The 20,279-nt window shown below is 37.7% G+C and overlaps 6 protein-coding genes across 11 annotated transcripts; 1 reads left to right on the plus strand and 5 right to left on the minus strand.

Moving 5' to 3' along the window:
- Positions 1-276: 276 nt before the first annotated feature.
- AUG3 (HAUS augmin-like complex subunit) lies at positions 277-6,832 on the plus strand. 4 transcript variants are annotated; one of them, XM_016796881.2, is made up of 18 exons: positions 277-695; positions 795-831; positions 913-1,016; positions 1,173-1,368; positions 1,869-1,935; positions 2,156-2,259; positions 2,812-2,896; positions 3,058-3,115; positions 3,669-3,800; positions 3,917-3,986; positions 4,386-4,443; positions 4,558-4,613; positions 4,868-5,020; positions 5,366-5,477; positions 5,579-5,720; positions 5,961-6,036; positions 6,119-6,214; positions 6,583-6,832. In XM_016796881.2, exons 1-18 carry the CDS (start codon positions 520-522, stop codon positions 6,712-6,714), a joined length of 1,854 nt encoding a protein of 617 aa, XP_016652367.2. In that variant the 5' UTR covers positions 277-519; the 3' UTR covers positions 6,715-6,832. The 4 variants fall into 4 exon arrangements, with proteins under 4 accessions (XP_016652367.2, XP_008244713.2, XP_016652365.2 ...); XM_008246491.3 differs by having other exon boundaries at positions 3,061-3,115; XM_016796879.2 differs by having other exon boundaries at positions 309-695; positions 2,144-2,259.
- A 1,013-nt stretch (positions 6,833-7,845) lies between these two features.
- LOC103342859 (F-box protein At2g26160-like) lies at positions 7,846-9,021 on the minus strand. Its single transcript, XM_008246510.2, has one exon. It carries the CDS (start codon positions 9,019-9,021, stop codon positions 7,846-7,848), a length of 1,176 nt encoding a protein of 391 aa, XP_008244732.2.
- Positions 9,022-9,761: 740 nt separating this feature from the next.
- LOC103342832 (F-box protein At2g26160-like) lies at positions 9,762-12,210 on the minus strand. Of its 3 annotated transcripts, none has more exons than XM_008246489.2 (2): positions 12,068-12,210; positions 9,762-11,852 (listed from the first exon to the last, which is right to left on the minus strand). In XM_008246489.2, exon 2 carries the CDS (start codon positions 11,820-11,822, stop codon positions 10,569-10,571), a length of 1,254 nt encoding a protein of 417 aa, XP_008244711.2. In that variant the 5' UTR covers positions 11,823-11,852; positions 12,068-12,210; the 3' UTR covers positions 9,762-10,568. The 3 variants fall into 3 exon arrangements, with proteins under 3 accessions (XP_008244711.2, XP_008244710.2, XP_088911482.1); XM_008246488.2 differs by having other exon boundaries at positions 9,762-11,883; XM_089055356.1 differs by having other exon boundaries at positions 9,762-11,840; positions 12,068-12,207.
- Positions 12,211-14,786: 2,576 nt separating this feature from the next.
- Positions 14,787-15,667, minus strand: LOC103342861 (F-box protein At2g17036-like). Its single transcript, XM_089055050.1, has 2 exons — positions 15,409-15,667; positions 14,787-15,235 (listed from the first exon to the last, which is right to left on the minus strand). Exons 1-2 carry the CDS (start codon positions 15,665-15,667, stop codon positions 14,787-14,789), a joined length of 708 nt encoding a protein of 235 aa, XP_088911176.1.
- A 485-nt stretch (positions 15,668-16,152) lies between these two features.
- Positions 16,153-17,407, minus strand: LOC103342835 (uncharacterized). The gene is made up of 2 exons (XM_008246493.2): positions 17,059-17,407; positions 16,153-16,698 (listed from the first exon to the last, which is right to left on the minus strand). Exons 1-2 carry the CDS (start codon positions 17,112-17,114, stop codon positions 16,320-16,322), a joined length of 435 nt encoding a protein of 144 aa, XP_008244715.2. The 5' UTR covers positions 17,115-17,407; the 3' UTR covers positions 16,153-16,319.
- Positions 17,408-18,558: 1,151 nt separating this feature from the next.
- LOC103342836 (pathogenic type III effector avirulence factor Avr AvrRpt-cleavage: cleavage site protein) lies at positions 18,559-20,099 on the minus strand. The gene is made up of 4 exons (XM_008246494.3): positions 19,671-20,099; positions 19,346-19,558; positions 19,060-19,227; positions 18,559-18,906 (listed from the first exon to the last, which is right to left on the minus strand). The coding sequence occupies exons 1-4, from the start codon at positions 19,677-19,679 to the stop codon at positions 18,853-18,855; spliced, it is 444 nt and encodes a 147-aa protein (XP_008244716.1). The 5' UTR covers positions 19,680-20,099; the 3' UTR covers positions 18,559-18,852.
- Between the last annotated feature and the right edge of the window lie 180 nt (positions 20,100-20,279).

Consider the following 20,279-nt stretch of genomic DNA (forward strand, 5'->3'; position numbering starts at 1 on the left):
TGGGAACAAAATCTTTTGATGATGCTATTGTTTGTTTTGTAGCTCTATAAATTTTTTGTATGATCGGTTTTATTTTAATTAGAAATAGTATATTTTAAGTGAGAACAGCAATTTTAATTTTCTAATTTTCATAATTAAGATTGATTTGATCTTATAATTACGAATTTTGTAAAGCGTCTTTAGCTGCCAAGCAGTTCAAACTTTCATGTCAATTGAAAACGAAGCGAAAAGGACAAGTTTGTCCACAACGTACAACTAACAGAAGCACGTAGTACCCATCATCCGCCGAAATAACAAAATACAACCGTAAACGGCAAAGGAAAACTTTGAATTAATTTTGAGGCAAAACAAAGGAGACGATGTCAATTTGCAAAGGCCGGCGCCAAAACGTCCCAAACTTCACTCTCTCTCTGTCGCTGACAAAATTTTCAAATTGAAACCTGAAACATCACGAGATCTGATTCCGAGGGACCGCCATTGGCGACAGAAGAAGAGCAAAGATAAGATAACGATCGGGAAATGAGCGGGGCGACGCTGTGCGCTCTGTTGGGTGAATTAGGGTACGAAGGGGCTGATGCATTGGACCCTGACAGTTTCGAATGGCCTTTCCAATACGACGACGCACGACCCATCCTCGACTGGATCTGCTCCAGCCTTCGACCCTCCAACGTTCTCTCTCTCCCCGAGCTCTCACAGTTACTCTCTCTCTCTCCCAATTTGCTGTCTTTTGGTTGAATTTTAGATTTTGTAATTTATTATTAAGCGAAAATTTGTATTTGTATTTTCTTGTTTAGGTACGAGCAGTTTCTACAGGAAGGGAAGCTATTGGAGGTAGAAATTACCATGGTTGAGTTTTCATATGTTGTGTTCAAACTTCATAAGTATATGCATTGATACTTGGTGACTTTACAGGGGGAAGATTTGGACTTTGCTTATGATAGCATTTCAGCTTTTGCTTCCAGGCCAGATAACCAGGAGGCAGTTTTCGCAGCCGAGGAGGGACTCAAAGATATCCGGTACCATACTTTTACCACACAGTTTTCACATTTATTTGTGATGCATTAGTTAATATGTATCTTCTGGCCTATATTGAGGATTAAGATGATATTTTGGTGTGATAAATCACTGCGGTATCTTGCTCCCGCTACTAATGGATTTCTTTTCTTCCTTAGGGATGCAACTCAGGCATATAAAGCTGAAGCTCTACAGTTGCAGAGACAGCTTAGGCACCTGCATTCTCAATTTGACATGCTTACTGGTCAGGCTTCTAATTTGATCCAAGGGAGACGGGCTCGAGTTGCTGCAACATCTACTGTCAATGGGCATCTGGCAACTATAGATGATAGTCTTTCTGCAAGAAATTTGCAGGTATATTAAGGGAAAAAAGCATTCGGAATGGATTTTGTCATTTTCTTGACTATGTTGGAAAAGGAATACTTTTGAAATCAGTTGTGTTGCAAATTGAGGACAGTGCTTATTGATAAGTTTGATGCGTATAGTTTTTCCAATATTATCAATATGTTTGATTGGGTTTGGTTTTCCATAGATTCATGCATACTATATGCATGCATATATATACATATATTATAGAACCATTCGCATGTGAATGTCCATTGGTGAGTATGTGAGTGATCATTCAAATGCCCACTGAAATTTCCGCACGCTGACATCTACAGTTGAACATGCATCTATGTACACACACATGCACAGAGGCGTATGTGTGTGAATGTAAGATCAATACAAGCTCATAAAAGTATTAGTTTGATGCATGGATTTTAATTAATTTTTCAAAGAGAAAAGTGCTTGTAGAAATATATTGCTACGTAAAAATTTCTGGAGATTTTTTTAATTCTTTCATTGTATTCTAGATGAATGCAGTTCTTGGAAGGATGGCTTCTACAGCACAAGAGTTGGCTCATTATCATTCTGGAGACGGTATTATTCTTTTATCTTATAGTACTTGTGTTGACTAGTTGAACATTTTGGACAATCTTTGTTATTTAATTCTCGGTTTTATGTTCTGCATTGTATTACGAGAATAATCATGCACAACTGAAGGAAGAATCCAATGATTTTTTTTTTCTTTGAAAAGAAGGAAGAATCCAAGATCACTTTTCTGCTTCCACCTAATGATGAGTTTTAGCGCTACTTGCAGGGGATGGCATCTATTTAGCTTACTCAGACTTTCATCCATACTTAATTGGAGATTCATCTTGTATCAAGGAGTTAAATCAGTGGTTTGCTAAGCAGTTGGATACGGTGTGTATTTCCTCCTTCAAGGCATTGCCAGTCTTAATTACTGATGATGTATGAGTGTGCATCTTTTTTCTTTTCCAGCTTAAAGCATTGCTAATCTAATTGGTGATGGATCAGTGTGTCAGTGTTGCTTTCAATTAGGACAAAACTTTAGCAATTGTTGTTGCAACTTACTTTTCAGATATCCATTAAAACTTTGTGCCAGCTGTTATTTCTAGAATCCTCTGCATTGGGAAGTAGACTATAAACTCTCTTCCAGTTTTCCAGTCTTTGTGAATAATTTCAAAATTGCTATTTATATTCAGAGTTCTAGTATTCATATTTCAAAGTAGCTCATCTCATGGAATTATATCTTTGTTAGTATTGCTAATCTTCTGGATGAGTTCTTAAAACCTCGTCTCTTGTAGATTTCTTTGATTCCTATCTCTTAGGTTGTATCTGTTTTGTTTTCTCCAGTTTTTCTCTTGTGTTCTCCCCATATACAAGAATTGTCCCTTTAAAAAAGAATACTTTAGTTACTAAAAGATCAAAAGTCTTACTGTGTGAAATGAACAGGGACCTTTTCGTTTAGTTGCTGAAGAGGGCAAGTCTAAGTGTTCGTGGGTGAGTCTTGAAGACATCTCAAATATCATCGTAAGAGGTAATATTTCCTGTTGCTTTTACAGCTTTATTTTCAGGCTTTTATTTTTTCCCTTCTCTCTCCATTATCTAGAGTTGCCTGGGTATCCAGATATCTTATGATGTTTTAACTTATATAAAGTAGCAAATATTGACTCCTTTTATTTGGCGTGTTGATTGCAGCAGATTTAGAAAAATCCCATCATCAGCGTGTCTCTGAGTTGCAACGGCTTCGTTCAATGTAAGTAACATTTTTCCGCTATTCACAGAGTTTCTAATTTATATTAATTGATATGTATGATATCTGCTTATTTGTTCGGAGAGGTCTCAGATTCACTACATCCTCTATAAGAAATTAGAACAATGGCTGTTATCATTTACTTTGATCCCTTTTGTTGATAAAAAAAAATTTAGAAAGGAGGTACAAGAAGTTGACAGTTTGATTTTCATAATCAGAGTCAGAGGGCAGATTCTAGTAGTTAATTATTTTACTCTTCTGAGACTTGAGATGTACAACTTTTTTAAATATATTTATTCTATTTTATCATTCTCCTACACATTCTTTGATGTGATGTGGTATTTGATAATTCAACCCTACTTTTGTTGTTTGGATTATCTTTTCTATTTCTGGTTGATTACGTTTTAAGCCTTTCTTGGAAAACATGAGATCAATAATTTTTAGAGGAGCCACAGTTTGACTTTTTCTCGTGGTCAGGTCATGCTGACGATGTTGTTTTTGATAATTTTATGATCCCTGCAGTTTGACTTAATTGTAACTGTTGAATAATGTGCAGTTTTGGGACAAGTGAAAGACAGTGGGTGGAAGCCCAAGTTGAGAATGCTAAACAGCAAGCGATTCTAATGGTGCTTAAATCTCAAGTATCATCAGATGAAGCACACATTCATCTTGATCTTCATTCCCTTAGGTACAATGCAGTTTTACTTGTCAATTCATTATGCTTTGTAGTAGACTTTTAAGTTTCTTATCATCAACATTTCACAATAATTTTTGGAATAAAGAGTATCTAATATATGTGTACAGGAGAAAGCATTCGGAACTTGTTGGAGAACTATCAAATTCTTATCACAAGGAAGAGAAGTTGTTATCTGAGGTTTGTTAAGTTTACTGCGTTTTACCTGCTATATCCAAATTTTCAAAATCTTCTGCGGATAAATTGAATAACTTTAGTCATAGGGAGGAGTCACATAAGGAAAAGTATCATGGCAATGCTACCTGCTAATCACGTTGCTTGTATTTATTCTTTTATGTATTCCTCCTGGAGCTTATGAACTGGTCAATTTAAGCATTTAAAATTTCCATCCATTGTTTTGTCCTTTCTCCTCTTATGAGGTTCTCTGTATGCTTTTTATTCTTGGGGTGTAGAGTGCATATTTTGATACTCTTAAAAGATTCTTCTTTACAATGTGCTTCTTTCTGCCTTCAGAATGCTTCATTTCATTGATTTAGTTTGAGTGTATAATCTTAGACTTACTGTATATTTCTTTTTAAGACTATTCCGGATCTTTGTTGGGAGCTGGCTCAACTCCAAGACACATATATATTGCAAGGTATTATTTGTAAATATACCATTCTAGAAGTGCAGAGTGAATCAACATCAAATTATTTGTCTTTATTGCCTAGAAAGCTCTTCTTTGCTAATGTGATCTTTCATCAATTTGTAGGTGATTATGACTTAAAGGTCATGCGACAAGAATACTATATTAACCGGCAGAAAGCGGTATGGTTAGCTACCTGTCTTTTTGTTTTTGTTTTTGTTTTAATATGATTTTTTAGATGTTTGTTTGATCCAAAGGTCCGGCTTTGAAAATAATTGATTGCAGTATGTGAAGCAATTATATGAGAACAGTGTTCAGTTTCATAATTAATTTTTGCACTAGTTGTGTTAGCACAATTAAAAGAGCAATGAGTTCATATCACAAAGCTTCCTGATCTTCTGGACTAACATTTCTTTGTTTCAATTTCTCTTGGCAGTTTATAAATCATCTTGTTAATCAGCTTGCAAGGCATCAGTTCTTAAAAATAGCTTGTCAGCTGGAAAAGAAAAACATGCTCGGAGCATACTCCTTGCTTAAAGTTATTGAATCAGAGGTGCAAGCCTACCTATCAGCAACAAAAGGCCGTGTGGTATATATTAATCCATCTATCACCTTTATAAATGATTCTCTCTTATCTCTTAGATTTTAGTTATTTTCCCACTATATCTCCTCTCTTCCTTCTTATTCACTGAAGGAATTAAAGCAAATAGTTTATTGGTCATAAGATCGTGCATTTTACTGTTAAATGAAAATCTAGATGCACCCAAAACTTAAGTGATAAGACATCTTAATGGAATACTGTTATGAATTTGCTCAGAACTGGGTAGTGATTATGCTTCATATTATTTGGGAAACCTTGCTTATGGTGGCATGCTTCAATCCTTCATTTTTTCCCCTAACAATGGCTGATGATGTTCCTTTGTTATCATTATAGGGTCGTTGCCTGGCACTAATTCAAGCTGCATCTGATGTACAAGAACAGGGAGGAGTGGATGATCAGGATCACTTTTTGCATGGTGTCAGAGATCTTTTAAGTATCCATTCAAGTAATGACAGCACATTAAATTTGGATAAATGTAAACGTTTGTTAGATTTTCTATTAATCCTATTACTCCTTTTTCTTTTGCTTATCTGCACTTTTCATTAGATGCTCAAGTTGGGCTATCAACATATGTATCAGCTCCGGGTATTGTTCAGCAGATATCTAGTCTTCATTCAGACTTGATGACCCTACAGTCTGATCTTGAGAACTCTCTTCCAGAGGACAGAAATAGATGTGTCAATGAGCTGTGAGTTACTCCAGTTTTTCTTAATCATCAAGAGTATTAGTCTAACAATTATTGACTAGGCCTTTAAATAGGCGTGTGAAAATGAATTAACATACTTTGCATTGTCTGGAGTACATTTCAATACTCTTTCTGGCTGCCAATTTTGTCTGCTTTGTGCACAGAAGTATCTATGATGAATTTGTGTGTTTCTTCATCCGTTTTTTATGGGAAAGCATCTCATTTCTTTGTAATTTGTATTAGGTGCACTCTAATTCAAAGTTTGCAGCAATTGCTATTTGCATCTTCAACAACAGCACAACCGATACTGACCCCTCGGGTATGACCTCACCATTACACTTTATTTTCTGTTCTTGCCTTTGTTCCTATGCGAAGGTTATATATTTTTCTTTTTCTTCCAGCCATTGATGAAAGAGCTTGATGAAATGGAGAAGATAAATGCAAAACTCTCCGCTGCAGTTGAAGAGGTGACACTGGAGCATCGCAAGAAAAATGAGGTGAGCGTTGTTCATATGTTTCTCTCTGTCTGTCTCCTGATTGGAGTATGATTTTGCACTGTGAGCACAAATGAGGTCTTGCTGTAGGCTTTCAAGATCAAGACTCGGTGTTAAATGTGGTGAAAACATACAAACACGTACATGATTAGAATTTGGCTAATTTTTACACACAAATTAACGAAGTTATCTTTCTAGTTGCTCCCTAACTAATATTCTATTTAAGTTATACAACTGAATTAGCTACAGATTTGAAATCGCCGTCAGACACAGACCCATAGTTTGGTTTAGTTTTAACTCTTTCCGGACCTCGATCCTGTTATCGGTGATATAAACTACTCACATGTAACGTAATGGTATATGGCATGCAGATTGTAAAACATCACGCCAAGGAAATCGGGCTTCAACGGGGTGTCTTTGTTGATTTCTTCTGTAATCCTGAGCGTCTGAGGAGTCAAGTTCGGGAGCTAACTGCACGTGTCAGAGCTTTGCAGGTTTCATAATTCTTGTATATGTACATATATATACACATTCTCTGCCTCTGTGTGTGAGAGAGAGAGAGGGGTTGGTGCCTCTGTCCTCAAATCCATTATTCCATGCCTATGAATGTGTGATTGTGCATTTTTTTTGGGAGATTCACTATTATGCCCAATAGAGGGGCTCAAATTATAAAATTACCCTATATGAAGTAGACATTTAGAAACACTCCCAAAGTCCATTTACAACATGACAAAGAGGCTTTTAACTTCTTATAAATTATAAAACTGCCATCAATTTCTTAAAACAAGTTCAACCCTAAAACCTCATAAAAACCCCAAAATACTCAATAGGGTATCAAAGTAATTTAATAATCAAACTTAAATTCAATAGGGCCAGCTGCCATTTTTTGGTTTTTTTTTTAAAGGTTTGTTTATAGAAATTCAATGGTGTAGGATTTATCTATAATATTAGTGCTAAGAATGGGTATAATACTAAATATCTCTTTTCTTTTCTTGTTCAACATTAACGATGCGCCTTTTCTCTTGTTCATACCAGTTAGATTAAGCTTAAAAATAATAAAAGAAACGAACCCAAAAAATAAAAAGAAAAAAGGAGACCCCTTTCAGCCATAGCTAAGAAAAATTTACTAAGGTTGGGTTTGAGCATTAGTTTCGACATTTTGTCGATGAAATGGCTGACCATGAATATTATTGGGTTGGACATGTACGGGGTTTGATAGTCTGATGCTAAATTGTTCAGAGAATTAGAAGTGTTTTTTTTTTTTAATAAATCAAAATCAAGCCATGTATGAATATTGACTTGTGTTTTCAGCAACGATGCACTTTTTCTTGTTAACATCAGTTCAAATATCATTTTCAATTGTTACAAGAGGGTAGCAGTTATAATACAATGCAAGAATTTTGAGGTGTTTGGTGTATCATTTTGGAATTCAAATGTTAACCTTCAAATAACTACAACCGTTAAAATTTAAGAAAATAGCTAGAAGGGGAAGAAGTAGCCAAATAATTAAATCAGTTAAGTTAAACAAATAAACAAATGCAAGAACAAGAAAAACGAAAAGAAAATATGCCACAAACCTATCATAATCCTAACTCATTTCAACACATTCCCTCTCCATTTGGACAAACCCAAGCTTAAGGATTTACAGCTTTATTCTTGAGAGTTGCCAGAGGATTTCTCGTTTTGGAACTCGGATGAATCCAGAAACACGGTGTCCCAAAGGTAGGGAATTTTGCTTCTTTCAAAGCAAAACTAGGGGAGCCAAAATGCTGCTCAAATCTTCCATCTTCCATATGAAAAATACCCATGTTTATGTTCTCTTTTGAACGTACTAGCCAATCACCCCACTCGGGATATATGTACTGGCGATATATACATGAAAAAAAGTATATGCAATTCGGCTTGCATCCATAGTCCGAGGCCATAACAGAGAATGAAGAATTATTATCTCCCAAAAATAGGGTTCTGTTACCCAAGTCCTTCACTTCCAATTTTGATGGCCTCTTCCCATCCCTCAACACCTTAGAAACCCTAAAACTAGGAGCTTGTCGGTATATATCTCCGTAAGAGAAAACTACTAATAAGTCCCCTGCTGATTCCACCATATATGTCTTTGTGCCAAAAGAACCATGTACACGTCGACGTAGCGACGCTTGAACAACCACCCTTGTCTTTGCTTGCTTAGGGTTTTCAATGTCGAAAACCAAAACCTCATTATAGCACATGGCATAAAATCGTCCCTTATAACAAGTTATATCCAGTGGATGTTCATCTAAAACCATACTTGTCCAATATTTATGTTCTCTTGGTTTGCAAAATGCCAAATGTTTATGGTCATAAAGAACCATGATTGCAAAATCTGATGTCCAAGAAGGGTTTGATGATAAGACAAATTTCTTTACCGTATGAAAGTGTGACATGTTTGTTGGTGAAAGTCGTCCATCAGAATCTCTAAAATCAGGCAACTTTATTTGGGCTCGATTGAAAGGATGCAACAGAGTAAATTTCAAACCTTCTAAAGTGATCAGCCATCCTGAACAATAACACAATAGTTTGCCCTCGGCTTCTGGCAGATTGACCTTCTGAACCTTATCTTTTGTGAAGCTGTAGAACTCACGGATGGCAGCTCCATCTTCCCCCGGGAGCATAAGGAATGGACGTGATAATCGACCAGTAAAGTTTTCCTTCGTTGCGACCAATCTCCATGGTTTGCAAACTGCACCAAAAGCAGCAAAATCCTCCATGAAAGCTATCCGGTTGGCGATGGAGATAACAAGTTCTTGAGGAAGATCAGACCAGTCAGGCCCCATCAGGGTTTTTCTTTTTCGGTTACAGGCCATCTTCAAAACTTACCAATTTCCCTGCACAACTCAGTGTTTATTGAAAACATGGTGTACTTACAAAGAGAATGCTTAATGGAGCACTACGTGCAGAAGAGAGGAGAGGCTTGCAACGCAAGGGTTTGGCCGATTTATGTTTTTATATGGTGCTGCTGTATGTATACTTTCCCACTGGCCGATTTATGTTTATCAAGAATTCTATAGTGAGGACTTTATATATGCTGCTAGGGTTGGATTTTTCTTTTGGGCACGGACTCATGGTAGAAAAACTCTTTTGTGAAGCAGTCTTATAGGCCCACCATCTCGTGTTCAGGTCAGATGTGCTTGTGGGTCCAGCCCGATTGTGAAAGGGCGTCACATGAGAAATAATTTCTTTTTTTTACACAAATATATTTTACTTTAATTTAATCTAAACTATGTGAATGAAGATTAAAACTCAAATACATTTTTTTAAGTGGAAGAATAAAAAAGGGTGACTTTTATTCCTTTTCACACAAAAACGCACAGTTTCAATAAAGAAACAGGTGAAAGAGGCATCTTCTTTTAACACAAATGCAAAGGACGCGAGGTTGCAGGCAAAAATAGATCAGAAGGCAGACCTCTAGAGAATTTCAGCGAATGTGTGATTGTGTTTTCATTAACGATGCACTTTTCTCTGGTTCATACCCGTTAGAATATCAGTTTCAACTGTTACAAGAGGGTAGCAAATATAATACAAAGCAAGAATTTTTTTGCTGTTTGGTGTAACTTTTTGGAATTCCATTAACATTCTTTTTTTTTTCTTTTTTTTGGATGAAATAAGGAGGGAAAAACCCCCCAAAAAGAAACAACTAACTAACTAATACAAATCAAACTAGGCCTAGCAAGGGTTTAGCAAAGCCTAACATATCATCCACCAAGAATGAGGTAACCCGGGCAGGAACATCATCAAAATAGCAAACTCCAAGGTCTAAATTGGAGCTCCAGTTAGCCATATACAATCTGCTACAAAATTCTATCTCTGTAAACGTAAGCAAGGTGACAGTGGCCAATACGCCTCATAAGAACACAACAGCTATCCACCAACACAGCAAGAGGGTGACAATTCAATGTACCAATTTGCTGAACAAGAGACACAGCAATTGCAGCATCCATCTCAACAAGAAGATTATAGATACCTTTGTCCAAGGCCAACTAAAGCCCAAAATATAATCCCCAAACCTCAACCTCCAAAATCTGGCCTTGACCCAAGTTCACAGCAAAGCCAGCAATCCAAACACCAGAGGAATCGCGAATAACCCCTCCTGCTCCAATAAGACCTGAGGCACTCTTCCCAGAGCCATTCCATATTCAGTTTTAATTGGCCAAGTTCAGGAGGGTTCCAAGCAAAAAAAGCCTGCACTCTATCAGCCTCCTTAACAGAATCACTATTAGCCTTAATCCAATCAGAAGCAGCAGAATTCCATTGATATTCTTCATTACAAAGAGAAAAGTAACTTTCCAAAAAACCAAAAAAAAATCCTCACTCACCATTTGGACTAAACCCAAGGGCTTAAGCACATTCGACTTTGTTTTTTCCTGTAACTCCCTGTAACTTTGTTGGTAGTTGGCGCAAAGCAAGAATTTCCCTCTAAAAATTTCGGTTGAATCCACAAACAAGGTGTCCCAAAGGAAGGGAAACGTCTTTGTTCCCAATAAAAGTGTTCCTGAATTCTTCCATTTTTCATATGAAAAATACCAATATCTATGTTCTCTCTTGAAGGTAAGAGATAGTTATGAGGCTGCCGGGAATATATGTACTGCTGAGATATGTATGAAAAAAAGTATATGCAATTCGGCTCGCATCCAGAGTAGTCCGAGGCCAAAACAGAGAATGAAGTATTATTATCAACCAAAAATAGGGTTCTATTACCCAAGTCCTTCACTTCCGAGTCTAACTGCCAATTGCCATCCCTCAAAGGCACCTTGAAAACCCTAAACTTAGGAGCTGGTTCGTAACCTTCTTCGTGAGCCGAAACTACTAATAAGTCCCCTGCTGACTCCACCAAATACTTCACTCTACCAGGAGAAATATGTACAAGTAGTTCCCTTGGCATCCGTGGAACAACAACCTCAGTTTTTGCTTCCTTTGTAGGGTTTTCAATGTCGAAAACCGAAACCCTCCCATTATGGCTCACGGCATAAAATCGTCCCTTGTAACAAGTTATGTCAACTGGATGTGAACCTAAATCCATACTTGTCCAATATCGATCCTGTCTTGGTTTGCAAAATGCCAATTGTTTACAGTCATAAAGAAGCATGATTGTATAATCTGATGTCCAAGCAGGGTTTGATGAGAGGACAAATTTCTTTATGGCATGAAAATCTGTCATGCTTACTGGCGAAAGTTTTGCACTAGAATCTCTAAAACCAGGCAACTTAATTTGTGAACGATTTAAAGGATGCAGCAGATTAAATTGCAAACCTTGTAAAGTGATTAGCCATCCTGAACAAGAACAACATACTTTGCCCTCAGCTTCTGGCAGATTGAGATCGCGAACCTTATAGTCTGTGAAGCTGTAAATCTTACGGATGGCAGCTCCATGTTCCTGTGGGAGCATAAGAAATGGGCCTTGATGTTTTAATCGACTGGTAAAGTTCTCCTTGGGCGCGGCTGATCTCCATGATTTGCAGACTGCACCAAAAGCAATAAAATCCTCCAAGAAAGCTATCTGTTTGGCAATGGAGACGACAAGTTCTTGAGGAAGACCCGACCAGTCAGCCACCGTGGTTTTCAGGTTACAGGCCATCATCAAAGTTTGTCAATTCCCCTACACAACTCTCTGCTTATGAAAACGTGAATGTGAATTGGGGCTACAAATAAAAGGAAAAGAAAAAGGATTTTGAGAATCTAATCAAGATGGCAAAAGAAAATCAAATTCGTCGAAAAAGGAAAATTTGAGAGGTTGTCCTATATCAGATCCACTGCCGGGTCAGCAATACAAGATAATATTGGAAAATCCATCATTAGAAGAAAACCCTAAGAACCAAATCTTACTTGTTCTTTAATCAGAGAGAGGCATAGAGGACGGCAAGAGGAGAGAAATGAAGATGGTGGTGGTGATGCGAATGACGACTAGGCTTGCCTTGGATTGTCTCAGAGAGAGAGAGAGAGTGGCTGTCCGAGTTGGGGATTAGATGGGATTGGGTTTGGAGCGGTGGTGGTCGGTGGCTTTGGGTTTGGTTGTTGGTTGTGGTCTGACGGTAAATTGGGGGAGGACGAGAGTGAGAGGAAGACGAAGAAGTTTTTTTTTTTTTTTTTTTCATTTTTCAATATATCTTATTTTTTGGACTCATTTATTCAAAAGTTCTGAAGTAATTACATAATTTATTTATTTTTATTTTTTTAAAATAGTGTAGCGGGACGCTTATACTCGATTTTTAATATTTTTAAAAAGAATAGTATAGCCGCTTTTAGTATTTTTAAATGGAATAGTATAGCCGACCGGCTATACTCCCTCTTGCTAATTTCTTTAAAATACATAATACAGCCGATCGGCTATACTCCGGTATTCATTTTTTTAAACGAATGGTATAGCCGAACCGGCTATACGTGGTTCTTTATTAATTTTTGTTGAAGAAATAGTATAGCCGAACGGATAGACTCCGGTTTTCTTTTTTTTTTTAGAAAAAGGTATAGTATAGCCGACCGGCTATACTGTTTTTTTATTTTTTTAAAAGGCAGTAGTATAGCCGCCGGAGTATAGCCGTGCGGCTATACCCGATTTTTATCAAACATAAATCACATCTCAAACGCAACCCAAGCTTGCTTATACGGAAAATCAATAAAGAAATTTTAAGAAAGACAACAAATTTGAACTAGGGATCGGCCACAAAAGCAACTGCTATTACCATCTTATAATGAACCACAGACAAATTCGACCCCGGCGACGCCCTAGGAGAAAAGTAAAGTTCGAATTATAAATTAATAAAGGAAAAAAAAAGAGGAGGAGTTTTGAGTTTTGCTCACCGGTCCATGTTAACAGTACGGACGGGCGGGGCCATGGCTGCGATGGCAAGCCCTAGGGATGTCGTCGGCTCTGAGAGTACAGCGAGCCCTCCCACACATTTTCTCCAAGAAACTGAACCAGGGAGTGTTCTGTGGGCGGTGACTTTTTCTCTGTATCGCACTATAGCTATTAGCCTATTGCTGGAGTAACTGGCGACCGTTGGATATTAACTGAGTTCGAGATTCGAGTTCCTCCATACCCTGGAAGTTTTCGCGGTTTCCAAATGCTCAACCTCGCAGAACGACTCAAGAACTCACCTTCATGCTATCAAGCCGCCGTCAACCAAATCCGGTGGGTCCGGACTGAGTTCGGCCCGTCCCGGCGCCAGCAAAGGCACAAATCTTTGGCCCAGGCTATGAGGAAGTCGAAGGAGAAGTCCGAGTGGTTGACAATCGACGGCCAAGTCTCAAGGAAACGGTAAGTTCAGAATCAGTATAGCCGGTTGGCTATACTTGGTTTCAGTATTTCAAGAATTAATATGAAAGAAGAGAAGTTAATTGAAAATCCCAACTGGTTTATTTGAGTAAAATCCCATTTTCCATTGTGTTGTATTATGACATCCAGGCCCTGATTTTACTCTGTTTCGCTTGTGTTTCAGGAGCAAGCGGTCCCATAGCGAGCCATTCAAGGTACGAATTGGATACAATCAGTTTTGGACCTCATAGATAGATGACGACATAGCTTTCCATTATCAGCAGAGTTCTATACATTCATATACCTGCAATCCTGAACCTAATATCTTGTTTGTATTATCTTCAAAAGTTTCTTCTTTGTGCTGAAACACTCATTTACAACTTTCAGAAACATGAAAATCCTTTCAAACTTTACTAATGAAAGAAGCAGCCAAAAAAAAAAAGGTTTATCTAATGAAGTTTCTTCTTGATTGTACTATTAAAGTTTATCTAATGAAGTTTATCTTTTAAAATAAATAAATAAAAATAAATAAAAAAAATAAAAACCCCCAAGGCCAGGCCAAGCTGCAAACAATTTTTATTTTATATGTTATAAGGATTAGGGGATTCAAAAAAAACAAAAATATGAAAGCATTGCAATCAAACAACCAAATCTCTCGTGGAATGCTTTCTGATACATGACCCTTGTTTAATTTGGTCAAGAACAAAATTGTTGTTCAAGTTGATCCAAATTTTGATACTTTGGCTAAAAGCTGCCCGTTAATTAAACTCAAAATGCTGAAGCACTCCTTTTCAAGGTGTGGAAAAAATTACAACTTTCAGAAACTGAAAATCCGTTGAAATTGGAGATGGAACCCTTTGGGATTATTCCACATAAGAACAAGAGGAACATCAAAACCTAACAGATCAATGAACTTGCTCAGCGCCATTTTGAAAAGAAGGTTTTCATGGCAAGTTCTTGCAGAGGCACCCTGCCAAATCTGGATAGCTTCGGATGTTTGCTTTGCATTGCAGCTTTCTGCTACCGTTTTCAACCGACCATGGTGAATTCTGCTGGCCATGCTCTTTGTAGTTCATACAAAAGAAAAAGCCTTTAACGATAAGGATTTCCCCTTAGAAACTCGGTTGAATCCAGTAAGACGGTTGCCGCCAGTAATGGGACCAAAAATGTTCCTCATCTCTTCCATCTTCCATATGAAAAACACTGAAAACCCCATATAATGCGAATGAAAAGTATATGCAATTGGGCTTGAATCCAGAGCAGTCCGAGCTGACAATAGAGAATGAAGGACTATCACGACCCTATTCTGTTACCCAAGTCCTTCACTTCCAAGTCTAAGTGCCACTTGCCATCCCTCAAAGGCACCTTGAAAACCCTAAACTTAGGGCTTGGAAGGTCGTCTCTGAATCCGTTAGTGAAAACCACTAATAAGTCGCCTGCAGATTCCACCAGTTTTATCCTTCTACGACCTGAAGGCAGAACTTCTCCTGGCACCGCTGGAACAACGACCTTTGCCTTTGCTTGCTTAGGGTTTTCGGTGTCGCAAACCCAAACGCTCCCATCACCGCTCACGGCATAAAATCGTCCCTTATAACAAATTATGTCCCTTGCCTCTTCCTCTAAAACTATACTTGTCCAATATTTATGTTCAGTTGGTTTGCAAAATGCCAAGAGTCTAGAGTTAGATTGAACCATGATTGTATAATCACATGTCCAAGAAGGGCTTGATGATAGACAAATCTCTTTTGGAAATCAAAATTTGACATGATTATTAAGGGTGAAAGGTTTTCCTTAGAATCTCTAAAACTTGGAAACTTAATGCGGGAATGATTTAAAGGATGCAACAGATTAAATTTCGAATCTCCTCGTTTAGTGATCAGCCATCCTAAACAAGAACCGCATACTTCGTCCTCACCTTCTGGCAGATTGATCATGAGAAACTTATCTTTTTTGAAGCTGTAAAACTCAAGCATGCCAGCTGCATCTTTCACTGGGTGCATAATGAATGGAACCTGATGTGTTAATCGACTGGTGAAGATTTCCTTGGTGGCGGCTGATCTCCATGATTTGCAAACCGCACCAAAAGCAGTAAAATCCTCCATCAAAACTATCCGGTTGGCAATGGAGATAACAAGTTCTTGAGGAAGATCCGACCAGTCACAGTCAGCCACCATTGTTTTCAGGTTAGAGGCCATCATCAAAGTTTATCAATTTCCCTGCACAAGAGTTTGGCCGATTTATGTTTATATATGCTATATATATACTTTCCCACTGGCCACCACGCCATATCCTTGGTTCTTCTAGGGTTTATTTCTTAGGGCTTTTCTTCTTGGTGGGCCCGTGGGGTGCACAAATGGGCCCACCCTCTCATACTGATGTTTATGTGCGTCCGCCCGATTGAAAATGTGTCACATAATTCTTTTTTATTTTATAAAGCGATAACATAGGAAAGCATAACATGTCGTGTGCTATATCTCCATGAACAATTCATATGACAAGGTTGAAAAGAATATTTGTTTAATTACGAAAATATCATATGGATTGTTCTGTTTCATGTTTCATGACCCTTGTTTTGTTTGATCATCATCTTCATCCAAATTTTGATCCTTTTGCTGCATATCTATCCATTGATGAAACTCAAAATGATGAAACACTCCTCTTAAGAATCAGAAACATGAAAATCCATTGAAATTGGAGATGCTGCTGATCATAAGAAGAAGAATGAAAACAAAATACATGAAAACTACTTGCAAAAGTTTCTAAAACTATTGTCATTTACAAATTACAACAACTGGAGGAACCATAAATAAAACCTTGCAGAACAGATCAATTAACTTGCTCAGCCATTGTGAAAGGAAGGTTTTCACGGCAACTTCTTGCAGAGGCAGCCCTGCCGAATCTCGATAGGTTCGGCTGTTTCTCAACCACATCATGAAGACCATTCTTGGCATTGGCATTGAAGTTTGCTTTGCATTGCAGCTTTGATCTGCTACGACTGTCTTCTACCGACCACGCAACGCTGATCCGATGGAGGTGGCACTTAAACGAGCCTGCGTGGTTGGTCGGAGAACATATGCAAGTCTTGTTGGGAGTGGCATTTTTAGCTGGTTTGCTTTCTGCCATGTTCTTCCTCGCAATCTTCTTTTGTGTTGCCTTGGCTAATTCATCTTCTTCATGAGGCAGAGTACCCTTGGTTTTGTTAAGCCTGGTAATAGTAAATCATACACATGACATGTGGGAATAGGGATTTATCCATGACAAGGATAACAAGTATGCATAATTATTAGACTAATTGACCTGTAAATCCATCCATAGATGGGATCATAAAAATTACCCAATTCCCCAAATTGGCTTCCAATCTTTAAAAATGACAACTTTCATAATTTGAAAGCGATGCAGTTCTGATTGAATCTTTTCTTACACTGATCACAGAAACAGAGCAAAGTTTATTTATTTATTTTTAATTTTTTGGTCAGCACAGAACAAGGGCAACTTAATTAAGAGGTGGATGCAAATACCCATCAAAATTACAGAAATAAAAGACACAAAAATAGCAACAACATACCAAAGAGTGATGGATTTGGAGTCGTTGTTTTGTAAATTCTTCACCTCAGCCAGCATTGTTATTGCATCAAATCGAATTGAATTTGGAAAGATCAAGACTTTTTCTTGAAAACCCAAGAAAGATTTCAAAGACGGATCTTACCAAAAATGCCTCAAGGATAAGATTTGTAGAAGACTGATGGCTGGGCCTTGTCATAGAGATGGGATTTCTGAATGGTATCAGAGGATTTGGATTGGGTTTCTGGAAAGAGCATGGAGAGTGTGCGTGTGTGTGTGATGAGCCAATCAGAGAGCAACACGATCATGCATGCAAAGCAGAGAGACGTAACACATGTTTGCCTCACAAGGCTCTCATTTGGAATATAGTGAAAAATCACATTGGCATGGTCCAATAGCAACTCTTCAGAAATTAATTGGTTTGAAAATTTTATAAAACTGTAAATAATATTAATGTGGCCCACACGATATGTCAATCTACTGGATTATGCTCTAAATGTTTATATCATATCACCCCTCCCTTGATTTTCCATTGCTGACAAGATACGTCAACATAAACCTCCATGTTTAGAGCCGTTGGGTTGCTAAGATTTTGAACTAAAACAATGACATATGCCAATCATGTGTATGTTTAAGATTGTTGGGGTGGTTAATTAGTTTACCAAAGGTTGACCAATCTTGTTTAAGTGTAGTCCCGTAATTCTCTATATCGCCAACGAAACATAACGACATATTATCGATACATTTTTGACAATATGGATAGTTTTTCATTCTTTAATAATAAAAACAAGGCTACCTAATCGTCTCTGTTTATCCTTTCACACATTCAGATGCAAGGTCTACTTTTATAATTTGAACAGTTCATCTTTTTTTCTCCATCCCCACATGCCTCCTACTTTAGAAAAGAAATAAAGCAACCATGATGATCAGAAATCACGCCTATCTAATCTATTCATCTAAAACAAAATCACATCTAAAATCTCTAGTCTCCATCAAATAATTTCATGACCATTTCAATTTTCCACACCTAAAGTTTATCCCAAGTTACGTGTATTGGGTATCTTTTGTATCATCAATCACTGTTCTGGGTGGGTGTTATATAGTGCCTCCTATTTTTCTTTTTCTTTTCTTTTCCTTTTCCTTTTCCTTTTCCTTTTATCATCAAAATGAAATATTCAATACCCCACATGTGATATACCTTTTCTCCTTTGCAAAAGTCTTTGCATCCAACCCAAACACACCCTTCACTCACCCCCTTTTTTTTTTCATGAGATGGAATATTCAAATATTAAACCCCACATATCTGACCAAAAAACAAATTAAACCCCACATAAAAAAAAAACCCTTTTTTCTTTTTACAACCAGTTATGAATTGCAAGTTCCAACACTGTTATCGGTAAGGAGATAATTAATTCTTTTTACAAATCAAGAAACATATGTAAAAATAATTCATCAAAAACACACCAAAAAAACACACGTCACAGTCCTACATTGTAGAGAAGTATTTTCTAAAAAGATATTTATATTAAATAATCGAAAAAAGCGAAGTTACAAACTCCCCAAATCCACTGCCGAGGAGAAAGACAAAATAATCCCTCAGTAGTTAACTAAATATGAACCCACCGTCTCCTCATACTCACATCACATGAGTGAGGAATTCTCAGACAAACCATATAATATATATGTTCGTAATATTAAGCTACAAACACTTTTACATAAACCACTAGACGACTTTACTTTTTTTTTTTTTCTCTCTCATATGTTCACTAAAAAGTCTGATGTAAACTTGTTCATTGCTTCACGCAACACATGTTGGCAGCAAGCAGCTTGAAAAGAAGCCAAACCCTCTCTTCTGCAACCAAAAAGTTGAAGAGAAAAGAAAGATTTATTGTAAGTGAAGGTCAAAAAGAGGTTGGAACAAAAGTTGGCTGATAGGCAATTTGATTCAGAGGCACATGAAATTTTCTCAAATGGGAAGAGACTTATTATAAATGTGGAGCTTTACCTTTCTGGTTTTAGCATAGAGAGTCTCTGGTGAGATTTTGTACAAGTCTTCATCCACAGGCTTGGGGGTAGGCCTGTGCCTGGGAGGAGGGCTTGGTGGCTCCTTCACATCACTCACCACCCAACTTTGCTCTTTTGCTTCTTTCACATTTGACTGACGACTTTTGTTCTGCAATTTGTCACCAACAACATAAGATTTAATAATCAATGTGGCATTTTTGAAGCAAAATTTGGACTTGGAAAAACAAGAGGTGGATAAATAAAAAAGGGATGGATTTGAAGTTTACCCTTCTGCGAGGAACAACAATCATGGCAGGTGTGACGACGTCGTTCTCGTACAAATCACCAGCAACATATAAATCACGATCCTCATCAGAGTAACTGGTGTAGCGCAGAAGCCCAGCTTGCGTTGCTGACTCAAAGCACTGAGTAAATGGGAGGTCTTGGTTCCAATCCCAGCTTCCAAAGGCTGGCACTTGGCTTCTCATCATCCTAAAGTCCTGAAATTTACAGAAACCCACAAGGTCAAATGAGATGATAACAAACAAGAAGAAGATCAAACCCAAAGGGGAATGAAATTTGCAAGTAGTGTAATGGGAAAACAGGGCTTACTTGATCCATTTGAGCTTAAAGTTCGCAACGTTGAAGAAACACAGGATTTTTGACCTCAGAGCCTCAAAGAGTTTTCAAAATGCGTCGTCTTTCTCTGCCTCTTTCCCTTCCTTTTCTTTGCTGTGAATGTAAGCGTGGGTTTATGATAACCTATTTAAAAGGAAAGATGGGAAGAGAGAGAGAGAGAGAGAGAGAGAGAGAGAGAGAGAGGCAATAAAGTAGGGGTATGGGGATCCAAAGGCAGAGCAAAAATACACAAATAGTATAGGGCACTGGTTAAAAAATGAAAGTAAAGTGAACCCAATAGAGAGAATGGATAGATAACGAAGTTTCACAAGAGCAGACAGAGAGACAGAGAGGTAATGTATGAGAGCAATGGATGGTAAGCTTTACCCTGTTTTGATTTCTTTTTAAATTCTGCCCTCTTTAACTTTTCTCAGGGCCTTGCTTGCTTTGCTTTGCCTTGCCTAGTCTGTCTCTGATCTCATCTGATGCATATTCCAAAGCCTGATAAAGGGTCTTTGCTTCTGTTTTTAGTTCACTTTTTTTTTTCAATTGGGTTGATTTGTTTAATCCCATGCCAATAGGCTTTGGGCGCTTTGGCTTTGC

The sequence above is a fragment of the Prunus mume genome, linkage group LG6 (genome assembly GCF_029339155.1).
Source record: "Prunus mume cultivar Tortuosa linkage group LG6, ASM2933915v1, whole genome shotgun sequence".
Taxonomy (NCBI): Eukaryota; Viridiplantae; Streptophyta; class Magnoliopsida; order Rosales; family Rosaceae; genus Prunus; species Prunus mume.